The sequence below is a fragment of the Fulvia fulva genome, chromosome 11, assembly GCF_020509005.1.
Source record: "Fulvia fulva chromosome 11, complete sequence".
NCBI lineage: Eukaryota > Fungi > Ascomycota > Dothideomycetes > Mycosphaerellales > Mycosphaerellaceae > Fulvia > Fulvia fulva.
In genome coordinates, this window is record NC_063022.1 from 657166 (window position 1) to 669346 (window position 12181).

At 53.1% G+C, this 12181-nt stretch overlaps 9 protein-coding genes across 9 annotated transcripts; 4 read left to right on the top strand and 5 right to left on the bottom strand.

Annotated features, from left to right (window-relative positions):
- Positions 1 to 77: 77 nt before the first annotated feature.
- CLAFUR5_12740 (Putative rhamnogalacturonase) lies at positions 78 to 1773 on the top strand (the record flags this gene model as incomplete). The annotated part of the gene is made up of 3 exons (XM_047911888.1): positions 78 to 333; positions 378 to 1690; positions 1744 to 1773. The coding sequence occupies 3 exons, from the start codon at positions 78 to 80 to the stop codon at positions 1771 to 1773; spliced, it is 1599 nt and encodes a 532-aa protein (XP_047768439.1).
- Positions 1774 to 2388: 615 nt separating this feature from the next.
- On the bottom strand, positions 2389 to 3302 carry CLAFUR5_12741 (uncharacterized protein; the record flags this gene model as incomplete). Its single annotated transcript, XM_047911889.1, has 2 exons — positions 2389 to 3204; positions 3255 to 3302. The coding sequence occupies 2 exons, from the start codon at positions 3300 to 3302 to the stop codon at positions 2389 to 2391; spliced, it is 864 nt and encodes a 287-aa protein (XP_047767816.1).
- A 1222-nt stretch (positions 3303 to 4524) lies between these two features.
- Positions 4525 to 4986, bottom strand: CLAFUR5_12742 (Mitochondrial distribution and morphology protein 35; the record flags this gene model as incomplete). Its single annotated transcript, XM_047911890.1, has 3 exons — positions 4525 to 4617; positions 4704 to 4812; positions 4946 to 4986. The coding sequence occupies 3 exons, from the start codon at positions 4984 to 4986 to the stop codon at positions 4525 to 4527; spliced, it is 243 nt and encodes an 80-aa protein (XP_047768437.1).
- Positions 4987 to 5524: 538 nt separating this feature from the next.
- Positions 5525 to 5836, bottom strand: CLAFUR5_12743 (putative alpha-fucosidase A; the record flags this gene model as incomplete). The annotated part of the gene is made up of 1 exon (XM_047911891.1): positions 5525 to 5836. One exon carries the CDS (start codon positions 5834 to 5836, stop codon positions 5525 to 5527), a length of 312 nt encoding a protein of 103 aa, XP_047768438.1.
- A 135-nt stretch (positions 5837 to 5971) lies between these two features.
- Positions 5972 to 6319, bottom strand: CLAFUR5_12744 (Alpha-fucosidase A; the record flags this gene model as incomplete). Its single annotated transcript, XM_047911892.1, has 1 exon — positions 5972 to 6319. One exon carries the CDS (start codon positions 6317 to 6319, stop codon positions 5972 to 5974), a length of 348 nt encoding a protein of 115 aa, XP_047767813.1.
- Positions 6320 to 6630: 311 nt separating this feature from the next.
- Positions 6631 to 8267, top strand: CLAFUR5_12745 (FAD-linked oxidoreductase pyvE; the record flags this gene model as incomplete). Its single annotated transcript, XM_047911893.1, has 4 exons — positions 6631 to 6798; positions 6857 to 6953; positions 7004 to 8116; positions 8158 to 8267. 4 exons carry the CDS (start codon positions 6631 to 6633, stop codon positions 8265 to 8267), a joined length of 1488 nt encoding a protein of 495 aa, XP_047767815.1.
- Positions 8268 to 9147: 880 nt separating this feature from the next.
- Positions 9148 to 9837, top strand: CLAFUR5_12746 (2,3-bisphosphoglycerate-dependent phosphoglycerate mutase; the record flags this gene model as incomplete). The annotated part of the gene is made up of 1 exon (XM_047911894.1): positions 9148 to 9837. One exon carries the CDS (start codon positions 9148 to 9150, stop codon positions 9835 to 9837), a length of 690 nt encoding a protein of 229 aa, XP_047767795.1.
- A 490-nt stretch (positions 9838 to 10327) lies between these two features.
- On the top strand, positions 10328 to 10721 carry CLAFUR5_12747 (Cytochrome P450 monooxygenase rdc4; the record flags this gene model as incomplete). Its single annotated transcript, XM_047911895.1, has 2 exons — positions 10328 to 10408; positions 10464 to 10721. 2 exons carry the CDS (start codon positions 10328 to 10330, stop codon positions 10719 to 10721), a joined length of 339 nt encoding a protein of 112 aa, XP_047768480.1.
- A 36-nt stretch (positions 10722 to 10757) lies between these two features.
- On the bottom strand, positions 10758 to 11777 carry CLAFUR5_12748 (4-hydroxy-2-oxovalerate aldolase; the record flags this gene model as incomplete). Its single annotated transcript, XM_047911896.1, has 3 exons — positions 10758 to 11135; positions 11186 to 11391; positions 11462 to 11777. 3 exons carry the CDS (start codon positions 11775 to 11777, stop codon positions 10758 to 10760), a joined length of 900 nt encoding a protein of 299 aa, XP_047768199.1.
- Positions 11778 to 12181: the final 404 nt, after the last annotated feature.

Here is a 12181-nt window from a genome sequence, read left to right on the forward strand (position 1 = left end):
ATTCGTGACTGTCTCTATATTAACATCTGTCCGCCTGACGAGGTGAGCAACATTTCCTTCCGACATCTCCATTGACCATGTCTGTCCGCACTCTGTTGCTCGGGCTGCTGAGCCTCGCGTCAACTGCCTTTGCTGCCTTTGGGTATACCGAATCCTCAGCCAGCTTCGTAGTCGACGCAGGTTCAGCCAACAGTCTTGTTGTCACCATCGAGAAGTCCAGCTGCGATGTGACTTCCATCGTCTACCGAGGCGTTGAGATTCAGTCACAAACGACGGGAACCCATATTGGTTCAGGTCTGGGCACTGCGACGGTCTCTGCAGACACCATTGATGGTATGTACTTTGTCGTCTCATCAGATTCTCACTGACTGGACAAGAGCAATATATCAAGGTCACGTGTGAGACAGACACGCTCACGCAGTACCTTGTCTTCGTCTCTGGTGACAGCAACATCTATCTCGCAACCTATATCACAGCGGAACCTTCAGTTGGCGAGCTGCGTTACATCGCACGTCTTGATAGCTCTGTCTTACCGTCCGAATACCCCTTCGGAGAGGTCTCGACTACGAAACCCAGCACTTCTACAATCGAGGGGTCGGATGTTTTCGTTGTAGATGGCGAAACGCGAAGCAAGTTCTACTCGTCAGAGCGCTTCATCGACGACCACGTCCACTGCGTCTATGGCGACGACATCCATGCTTGCTTCGTCAAGCCAGTCTCCGCATACGAGACATCATCCGGTGGTCCCTTCTTCAGAGACATCAACAGCAACAATGGCGGCGACTACACATCTCTCACATTCTACATGAACTCCGGCCACGTCCAAACCGAAGACCGCCGTATGGGTCTCTATGGACCATACGCCCTGACCTTCAGCCGCAGCGGTATCCCCAAACTGGCAGACTTCGACCTCTTCTTCTTTGTCGACCTCGATATCGAAGGCTACGTCCCAGCCTCCGGTCGCGGCTACGTCTCCGGCACAGCCTCGGGTGTCCCCAGCGACTTTCAACCCGTCATCCACTGGTTCAACTCCGCCGCGCAATACTGGACCTACGCCTCCAGCAGCGGCACTTTCACATCCCCAGCCATGAAGCCAGGGACCTACACCATGAAACTCTACCGCACGGAGCTCGAAGTCGCGTCCCAATCCGTCACCGTCTCCGCCGGCGCAACGAAAACCAGCAACATCGCCAGCACCCTCTCCAACCCCGCCACATCCCTCTGGACGATCGGCACCTGCGACGGTCAACCCACCGGCCTCCTGAACGCCGACAAGCAACTCCGCATGCACCCCTCCGACTCTCGCATGTCAGACTGGGCACCAGGCACATTCACAGTCGGCACATCATCAGATTCCTCCTTCCCCATGGCCTTATTCAAAGACATCAACAGCCCTCAAACCCTCTCCTTCAATCTCGACGATGCAAGTGCTGGCGCCACACTTCGGATCAGGACTACGCTGGCTTTTGCGAGTGGGAGGCCGCAGATTACGGTCAATGATTGGACGAGTGAGGGTCCCGCGGCGCCGGTCAAGATTGATAGTCGTGGGGTCACGAGGGGCGCGTATAGAGGGTGTGGGGAGAGCTATGAGTTTGAGGTGCCGGAGGGGGAGTTGGTGGAGGGCGCGAATACGGTGGCTATCAGGGTGATTTCGGGAAGTTCTGGGGAGGCGTTTTTGAGTCCGAATTTTGTGAGTTTTGATGTTTTGATGATTGGGGTATGTGTGCTGACGAGTGTGAATAGATTGTGGATTGTATTGAGATGTACAGATAGGTCGTTCCTGCCGCATGTCTTGTCAGTACCCAACGCATCGACAACGATGAGTCCTTTAGCAGATTTCACCATGTCGAAAGTTTCTGTAACAACGATAAGTCGTACAGCATCAGCAGGATTGCAACAACATTCAGTATTGTGGAAATGGCAACAGGACGCACTTTAGACGCGCAATCCTTGCAACTTTCGCGTGCTAGCATGTAGTGGCTCCGTTTGTATGCATGTGCCGTTTGCTACAAATCCCTTACCTCTTCAACTTGGACTCTGACTATGTTCAACTTGATTTCTGGCCATCCTCAGGTTGAACTCTGATCATCTTCAACTTGAACTCCGATCGTGTTCTCCTTGGACTCTGATCATCTTCAGCTTGAAGTCTGATCGTCTTCAACTTGAACTTCGTTAATGTTCACCTTGGACTCTGGAATCTGTTCATTTTCACCTCAGTCGCTGACCATCCTCAACATCCGACGAAACATCAAGATGTCTGCGCCGGTCGACAAGACGATCGCGGGGGCGGCACCAGAGCCAAACGACTCCGAAAGCGAAGTATGCATTGGTCTTTGTTTCTATGAACTCATTGCTCTGGTCACTGACAACGTTGACACGACATTGAGCTCATCGTCTCCGCTTGCCCACCTCCTTCTGACTCTTGAACGAGTCCTCGAACCACCTAGCGAGCTCACAAATGCCAGAGTTTGGATTCGAACCATACCAGCCGAGGAAGCGAAGTGTCTCAAGCTTCTCCAGACCAAGCATGCCATCGAGGCGGTAGTCCTGGCGAAGCTGCTGTGCCGACTTGTCTGGCGCAAAGTAATCGCAGACCTGCCCGGGAGAGAAATAGATACTGACTTCGCGAAGGTTGGAGCACTTCTTCATTAGCTCGATGTCGCCGTGAGGTGTGTCTGCTAAGAGTCTGTCGTAAGGCAAGAAGCTGAAGTATGGGAAGCTCAACTTCTTAACTGCGTCGAAGCCGTTGGTCTGTCCCTTGCTAGCCAACGAGAGGTCGATGGAGGAAAGCCACTGTTGCAGCTTTCTGTTGCCAGGGCCACTGTGAATCTCGAGCGTTGTGTTCATGAGTGCGACACGAATGGTCTCCTGACGGAGCTTCCTGTTGCCCACGCGTGCTGTGATCGGTAACTGAATCGCGGTTGGTGGGTCCCTGCCTCGTGGAGCTAGGAAGACGCGAATGGGACTGCCGTGGACAAGGTACTCGAGGATTTTGTCGCGCAACTCGACCTCGAAAGACATGAGTGGGAGGATCTTGTCCTTGATGGTCTTGTCACTCTCGAGGCACCCGTCGCTGTTGGTCCTATCGTGTTCTCTCATCACCTGGTCGCCCTTGTTGTCTTTGTCGCCTATGCGAGTCGCACCGCCGGGATCTTCAACGGCACCCAGGCTACCAAGAGCGAGATCTCTGAATTCTTGTAGGACCTGCGAAGTATCAGTACATCGCCGGAGATCTAGGGTGTGGACACTATTACCTCCCCGTTAGTCTCTGTATCGAAGAGGGCAGCGGCCGGACTCGACATTTTGTTTGCCTAGGCGGGCGTTCGAGTCGAGATTCTGTAACTGTCCTCGAGTCGCAGACTGGTCGCAGACTTGTTGCACTCTTGTCTGGATGACTGGTGGGTGAGCTGGAGTGCTGATGTACTGGGATAAGTAGCATGACAAGTGGTCAATTGTTATATAGATTAGTAGTGGTGCTAGCAAAAGCTTGGACTTGCGGAGGTGAATGCAAAGACCCTGACAATCCCGAAATGAGCATTTCATCATGTGACCTTTGGTTCTACTGGCACACTGAGCGGATTGCACTGAGGCATGACGCAGCTCAGCTCGTTTTTGCTCCATGCACCGGTGTATATATTCCAAGAAGCAACTCTATACTAAGTCGCTTGTGAGTGAGAACGAATGATAACAACAGAGGAAGACAACGTAGTACAGCTCAACCCAATCAAGGCGACCGAAGAATTGATTGTCAGAAGAATTCGGGATAAAGCCGCTGCTCCTTTGTTCGCAACATTCGAGACATGCGTATCGGTACTACCTGCAAGGCACAGGAGTTTTGTACGGATCTGCGCGAGACAAAGGCCTCGCAGACCCATCAACATTCACAATGCGTTTGGCGCGCAAGACAGCTTGGATTCATCAAGCAAAGGACTGACTTCAAATTTTCCATCGCACATTCTTCCACGGACCCGTCTATAGACATCAATGCTCATGCCGTTGACCCTAGCCCATGCCTTGCTTCTTCGTCTCTTAGCCCAAATGCACCACTCTAACCTTCTTTCCCGAACACCGTCCTCCTACTGTGCCTGAAACCTGACTCTGAACCACTGTATTAAGTCCCAAACGCTCCGGTCTTCGTATCTATTGCGATACCCTCGAACGCCAGCAACTCTAGGTTCTGGAAAGCCAGAATGACGTCGAGGTCGTATTCACGGCTGAGCTGGACACCAGACTTCTCGGAATGCATCACGTCTCCAGGCGCAGAGGGCTCACAGTCGAAGGTGATCACATGGATAATCCGGCCAAGAGGGCGGTAGGACGCAGCTCTGCGAGATATCAATAGCATTGTGATTGTGTTTGTGGCACAATGCATCTAAGACATGTGCTTGATCTTGTAAGCTGATTGAGCTGGGATAAAAGAACAGACGCCGCAACACCTTCGCTATGCAAAAAAAATCACAAGGATCTGCAAATCCATCAGCAAGCAAGCAGCTGATGAGTGTTCTGTACGCACCTACACCTTGATCAACTGGGCTTCAAATACTCCGCATCATTCTCCTTGTTATCAGCTCTCGCCTCATCGAGCATCGTATCTATGCCTCGCTCCTTCAGCGCTTTCTACGCTAGATATCAGCATTGGTACCGACTAAAGTGACTGGCCACCAAAGCATGTGTGCTGTTGCCACGACTGCTAGTTGACTCACGCTGAGACAAGTCTTATACTGCCGAAATAGAGGTTCGCACTCATCGTTCTTCGCGGTACCTCGCAAGTATTTCTCGCTGTACCATTTGAGGAAGCATGTATCGTAGCGTCTGACGATATATGTCAGCATCTCTCATTTTCGTGTATAATATGCAAGGTCGCCGCGGCAAAAAGAGACGTGGTGGAAGAGATTTCTTGCAGTTCATCCGTGAGTTTCTCCATAGTGAATGAAGCCGGACTTACTCTTTCACTTCGTTACATTCGGGCGCTAATGAGGCTGACATGATGTGTTGTGATGGATGTGCAACGACGAAAGAAAGTCGATGGTTGGAGAAGAGTTGGAAATGATGTGAGTTCAGACCACACAAAACGCTAGGCTCAATATAGGACTGTGGTGTACACGAGACAAGAACGAATGCTCCAACGACATCACCTCATCTCCTCCCCCAAAACATCGCCCTGGACATTAACCAATCTAACATTCCCACCACCCTCCAAACTCGCCTCCCTCACCACACCACTCCCATCCCACCCAAAATCCACCTTCTCACCACCCCTGATCCTCAGCCCCCTCACACTTCCTCGTCCCCAAGCAGCCGGAATCGCATCTCCCAACACCACCGTTCTTACGCCATCACTGCCAATATTCTGCGGTAAGTCCACAACCAACATTCCTAACACGGCCCCTGCAAACCCAAAATTCGCATCAATCTGAAACGGCAGATTTCTCCCACTATACATACTCAACAGATTACCCGCCCAATTCTGCTCAATTGTCAACCGTAACTCATAATGTGCCATCTCCGTCTCATTCAATCTTGCTCAAGCCGCGGCGCGCCACACTTTCTCCCGGCCGCTGTTTGCATCTGTGATGCCGATGCCGCGGTTTACTAGGGATGTACGGACTGCGGACTGAATTGTGGAGTTGGTGTAGCCATTTGCGTAGGAGGCGATGGAGAAGCCGGGGTACCAGCCGATTAGGTGGGAGATGTGGCGGTGCGTATCGTTGGGAGTGTCGAGGGGCAGTTTCCATTCTTGGATATGGTTGAAAGAGCCGATGTGAAGGCCGGTGTCGAGGTGGGAGGAGACGGTCAGTGTTGTGAGGAAGTCATGATTGGGCTCGTTTAGGATCATCGCGGACTGGAGGGTTGTGGTGAAGAGCTGGTGGATGAGTTGTTGGTCGTGGGTGCAACCGAAAGTGGTGGGACCGTGTTCGGCGGATGTGCAGGGGTTGACGACGAGGGTGCCGTCGTTGAAGTATTGATCCTCTTAGAGCTGGGAAAGCCAGAACTGGGAGATGGAATTCAGCATCGGGTAGCCTGTTGAGCGGAGCCAGGCGACGTCTTGGCTGTTGTAATCGAAGTTGTCGAAGACATGCTGCATCATCCAGGCGGCGGCGATGGGGTAGTTTGCCCAGATTTCGCTCGAGATGTCGCCATCGCCTTTCATGCCAGTGTGGCCAAAGATGTTCATCTCGTTGTGCACTACCCAGCCGGAAGCATTGTAGAGTAGTCGGGCAGTCTCGGCACCACGAGGTGCCCAATTCTGTGCCATGTACTCCCACAACGGAGTCTGCAGTGGGCCAAGACCAGTCTGATCGGTATGGCAGTGGTTCATTTGTATGTTGATGGTGGCACGATAGTCTGCACTCCAGGCATTCGTCAAGTCAGTTGCCCGCTTTCCTTGTAGGTTTGGTGGAAGAGAGCCTTCTCGCGACGATGAGATGAACAGATATCTCGCAAAGTCGAACGTTAAAGACTCAAGATATGGATCACCAGCAGTATTGTTGGCCAGATATCGTGCAACGAGCTGTTCTGTCTCGACTTTTGAGGAGTTTCTGATATCTGGTAGCTCCAGCGTGAAAGCATCAAAATGCTCACTGTAGTCAGAGACGTGGGTATTGCGCAGGTCTGCCGCCGATTTTGTGAATGCCTTGGCAACAGCTTGTCGAACATACGCATCTGGATCCTCCCCACGGAAGCAATAGTTGTGAGCTGCCGTGCCCTTACTTTGGTCAAAGTGCCACCATCGAACGATGGTCTAGGGCGGCAGAGAAGCCGGCCGGCGTATCTGTGATGCCAACCAGGGCTGAAGAGGTGAGAGCTAGCTCGAGTCACCACTATGGAGGACACGTTTCGACGTTGACAATTCCAGGTAGCCATTGCGGTCAAATACGCAACCGAGCATGGTCTCAATCTGGCTGTGAAGGGTGGCGGTCACTCGACCTCTGGTGCCAGCAGCACCGACGGAGGTACATGTGGAGGTGACGGAGTTATCAACCTTGAAGCTGATCGATCGTAGGTGTTCTCATCAATCTTGGAAAGATGCGGCAGGTCAACGTCGACGTCGACAACAAGCTCCTACACGTCCAAGGCGGCGCTCTCTGGCACGATGTCGATCAAGCCGCGTGGAAGCATGGACTCGCCACTGTCGGCGGCACCGTCGCAGACACCGGTGTCGGTGGACTGACTCTCGGTGGCGGCTACGGTCACCTCACCGGAAAGTACGGCCTGGTGTTCGACAACGTCGTAAGTTGCACCGTCGTCCTCGCAAGCGGCGAAATTGTCAAAGCAAGTGAGAGTGAGAACCCAGACCTCTTCTGGGCGCTCGGTGGAGCAGGCCAAAACTTCGGCGTGACAGTCGAATTCGTCTTCAAGGCCTATCCACCAGGAGAAATGTTCACTGGCATGTTAGCCTTCCCACCCACGCCCGATGTGATCGAGGAGATAGCGGCCGCGGGGAACGAGCTGTACCAGGTTCGAGATGGACCGCAAGGCCCGGAGACGAGGGCGCAGGGCAGGTGCGGCTCTCTTGTCGTCCTGGCTAAGCCACCTGATGCTGGAGGACAGACGATGATCCTGGCTTTGCATGCTTTCAATGGGACGGAAGAAGAGGGTCGAAAGCTGCTCAAGCCATTCTTTGACATCGGGCCGGTCGTGAATACGATGGCGATGCAGCCATATCCGACTGTCAACAACCTCGTCCCTGCCGTTATAGGAGCTCGCAGCAGCATGAAGGGAGCCGCTTTCATGCTACCAATCCGGGCTGGTTTCATGTCCGAGGTCATGACCAAGTACGATGAGTTCGTGTCTTCCAATGAAGATGCAGCACATAGTCTGGTCGCCTGGGAGCTATACGATTCGGTAAAGGTCACATCACTCGACAATGGAAGCTACGCCAACCGGGGCTATCATCTCAACGGTCTCGTCATGCCGACGTGGTTCAAGCAAGAGAACGACGCGGTCTGCCGACAGTGGGCTCGTGATATCAGCGAGATGTGGAAGACTGAATTGCAAAAGCAAGGTGAAGAGACTGGCGAGGGCGTCGACGGTGGTATTGGGAGGCGAGGTCACAAGGGCGCTGTTATGCTTTATGGCAATTATGATGAGAGTGACATGACCAAGCGCGGGATAGGTATGCTAACGCGTGGCAGCAATACGATGAGAAGTCGAGAGACATCTTTGGAGAGAACTATGAGAGGTTGCAGCAGCTCAAGGCGAAGTATGACCCGAGCAATATGTTTGACAAGCTGTTTGCTATCACGCCGGCGCCTGCAAAGCTGTAGAAAACAACAAGTCCGAAAGGGACCCCGAAGGCCGAAGGGCCGAAGGGAAATGCATCGACACATCCAATGCGAATACGCACAATCTTATGAAGCTCGACTTCCAGCTTGATGCCCTTTTCAAGGTAAGTTGTTGCAGACTTGAGTGTGCACAGCTGTCCGGGTGTAGTGATGACCGAGCACAAATGACAAAGCGCCGGAGCATTCGGACACGATCCTTCAGCGTCACTGGTCTTGGCGTGGTTCCTTCTACGACTACGAATGCGCTACTGCGAGGAGCGAGCTGGGAGACGGAGATAGCACAGTCCGCATTCTCATTGTTCGGGGAAGTGATCAACTTGCCGCACAATCACAATCGATATAACTATCAAGACATCTCCAACCTGCCACTGTGATGCACACTACTACAACATTTTGAACAGCAGACGTTATGGATTCTAACAGATTGACACATCCTCCTTCTCTGTACTACTGGTCGGAGCTAAAGCAAAAATATTACCTTCGATGTTCTGCTCGCAGTGCTTCCTCGACATTGTACCAACCTGTCGCAGCGACGTTCTGGAGACCTGAGATGGACCAGGATCCGGTCCTGCTCTCAAGCGGCGACGAACAGAGACGACGGAGCGGGTCTTCAAATGCCACTTCGACATCCAGCAATAGGTAGACCTTGCTGTCTTCGAAGTTCCGGGAAGAGCACCAACGAGCCAGTGCCAAGAATGTCTGAGTCCATCACAGTCATTGACAATGTGGCATCCACCAAGGTGTGCCTCAATATACTTTTGTCGACTTAGACTTTGCACGGCATTCAACTTCGAGCAACACCGAGTACACATCGCCTTTGACCGATCACTTTCGAGGTGGAAACCCGCTCCACCCTTGCACCATGCCAGCCCCATACCGCCTCATAATCCTCCGCCACGGCCGCAGTGAATGGAACGAAAAGAACCTCTTCACCGGCTGGGTCGACGTGCCCCTCAACTCCCAAGGCCGCGAGGAAGCAGTTCAAGCCGGCAAGCTCCTCACGAAGGAAGGCTGGCTCCCCGACCTGCTCTACACATCTCTCCTCCGCCGCGCCATCGTCACCGCGAACCTCGCACTGGACGAATGCAACCGGCTCTGGATCCCGACGAAGCGGAACTGGACGCTGAATGAGCGCCACTATGGCGGGTTGCAAGGTCTGGATAAAGCTGAAGCGGCCGACAAGAACGGAGCTGAGCAAGTCCATCTTTGGCGGAGAAGTTTTGATGTTCGTCCACCTCCCACGTCTGAGGAGTACAGGAAGGGAGAAGATGATGGCCGCTACGCATCGCAGGGTGTGCAAGTGCCAAGCACGGAGTGTCTGAAAGACGTGCTAGAGAGGGTGTTGCCGTATTGGAAGGGGGAAATTGTGCCAGACCTCAAGGCTGGCAAGACGGTGATGATTGCGGCGCATGGGAACTCGCTGAGAGCGCTGATGAAGGAGTTGGAGGGGATCAGTGATTGGGATATACCGGGTGTGGAGATTCCGACGGGGGTGCCGATTGTGTATGAGTTGGATGAGGAGTTTAGGGGGAAGGGGAGGCAGTTGGGGTGAGGGTGTGGTGATGGGGTGGGCTGTGGGGTGGGTCAGTGGCTGGATTGTGTGGCTTTGGGTTAGGAGTACTGCTCTCGTGGCTATTATCTCGTGCATACAACAGCCCAATCAATTTCGAATTCACTTGTTCTGTATATTATTCACACGGTATCAAACTCTCGTTGGTAAGGTTCCCATGAGAACCATGAGAGAGTTCCCCGCAGGTCAAATACTGTAGTACCTCGTATCCTTATGATGACCCTCATCACTAGCTAGGTCACACCAGAGTAGGAGACCAGCTAGATAGGACTGACGCCTAAACGCCGCATGCTGTAGAATCGGCTTAGAAACGAGACTTATAACCCTTATCGTCCTTTAGAACATCACACCCTTCTGTGATCACTCCTGAATTACGGAACCCCGCAGAGCCTTTTACAGAACTCCAGAATATGCCGCCTTCCGCTACAAACCCAACTTCCACCGAGCCGACGACTTCTGTCCCGAGAGGTAGATGGGAGACCCAGCGTTCAAGAATGATCAGCTTGATGCTGTGCAAGCCTTCTCCACTGGTCCTCGAAACTGCATAGGCAAGGTAAGTTACAAGATGTGCTCGTGACCACGATTTGACGATCTGACTCTCTCTGCAGAACTTGGCACAACACGAGATGCGCCTGATACTGGCTACGCTGTTACTGCACTTCGATGTGGAGCTCTGTGAGGAGACCTTCGACTGGAGTGATCAAGTCGCTTACCTGAACTTCATCAAGAAGCCATTGATGGTGAAGCTGACACCAGTGCGGGAGATTGGATGCTGTATCAGCACATGTTCGAATCTTGATACCTGCCCAACTGAATCAAATTTGATGGAGGAAGTCGTGAAATCCCGTAGCTCAAGAAGAAGGTAGCATGATCCAGATTATCAGCATCTGCCGCTGCCCAAGTCATGACTTGCCTCCCTGCGCTACCCCGAGCACATCTCCATCATCGGCGACGCTCCTAGCCGCTACAATATCAGCCTTGATATTCCTCAAACTATCCTGAAATCCCGCTGTAACACTCAAAGCATCAGCAGCAGCAAGGTGAATCGAGAAAGCCGAAAGCCACCGATCCTCCCGTACAGACGCCTTGAAAGTCGTAACCATAAGCGGATTCAAATATCGTCGACTAGCCGCAATCATCTCTCCCACAGCATCCAAGAACAGCGGCTCGTTGCGTCCATTGAGTGGCAAGCTGAGATCTTTCCGCAAATCACCCGGCCCAAGCATGAGAGCTGATACACCCGGCACAGCCGCGATGGAGTCTACATTGGCGATCGCACGCTACAATCGTGTGAGGGCCTGAAAGCTCGATGGACTGGGAGGATACTCACGGCACTTTCAAGCTGACAAACCACGGCCACGTGCGCGTTGGCGACATCGGTGAAGCAGCTGCCGCAGATGGTGCTGTCCGTGACGCGTGGTGTTAGAGAGAATGGCGATAGCGATCGCTCTCCAGCTGGTGGGTATCGACATCTTCGGACAGCCTCGCGGGCTTGTTTAGCATCGTCGATGTGCGGGAACACGATACCTGCGGCGCCTATGAACAAGCAAGGTCATGTCAGTCATTGGCGAATGAGATCGGTCCAACACAGTGCAGCGAGACATACCAGCATCGAGGGCGTACGTGACCAAATCTGACCGCACCGATGGTACGCGCACGACTGCCAGCGAACTTCCTTCACTACAGAAATTGGCCGTCTGTACCAAACGGACAAGGTTCTCCGGATCGATGGCAGTATGTTGCGCATCGATTAGTATCATGTCGTAGCCGAGAGGCGCTACGGTGCGCACCACTGAGGTGTGAGGGAAAGAGACGACACAGCCGAACAGGTGAGACGAGGCAGGATGTGGCCTCATCGTTGCCGCCATAGCTCGTCGTAGATTGCTGGGCTGGAAGAGCTTTGCCGCACGGTACTTGTTCATGGCTGGAAGGTGTCTGAAGGGATGGTAGCCAAGCGAGGTACTAATGGCTGGCCAGCAGCTTTAAGAGTGTCCTGAGTCCAATTCACCAAGATCCACCACGTGCGGCCGAGATGGACTCTTGCTGTGGTGTGCGCAGTCTAGCATTGTCGACCGCATTAGTTCCTCCAACCTTGCGCGCAAGCTGCAGAAGTTGGGGCATGGTAGATGCCTTCTGTAGCGACAGCAGCGGCGGTATGCATGTGCTGAGGGTAGTCTGCAGCTGCGTCAAGCTAGCCCGGTATTCGGCGATAATCAGCGAATTGCTGCCATGCAATGTTCACGCCTAGAACATGAAGATGCCGAGCGTTGGTGAAGCAAAGACTCGTCTGCCCCGATGCGGTAGGTAGCTTCTTTCCGAAACGGGA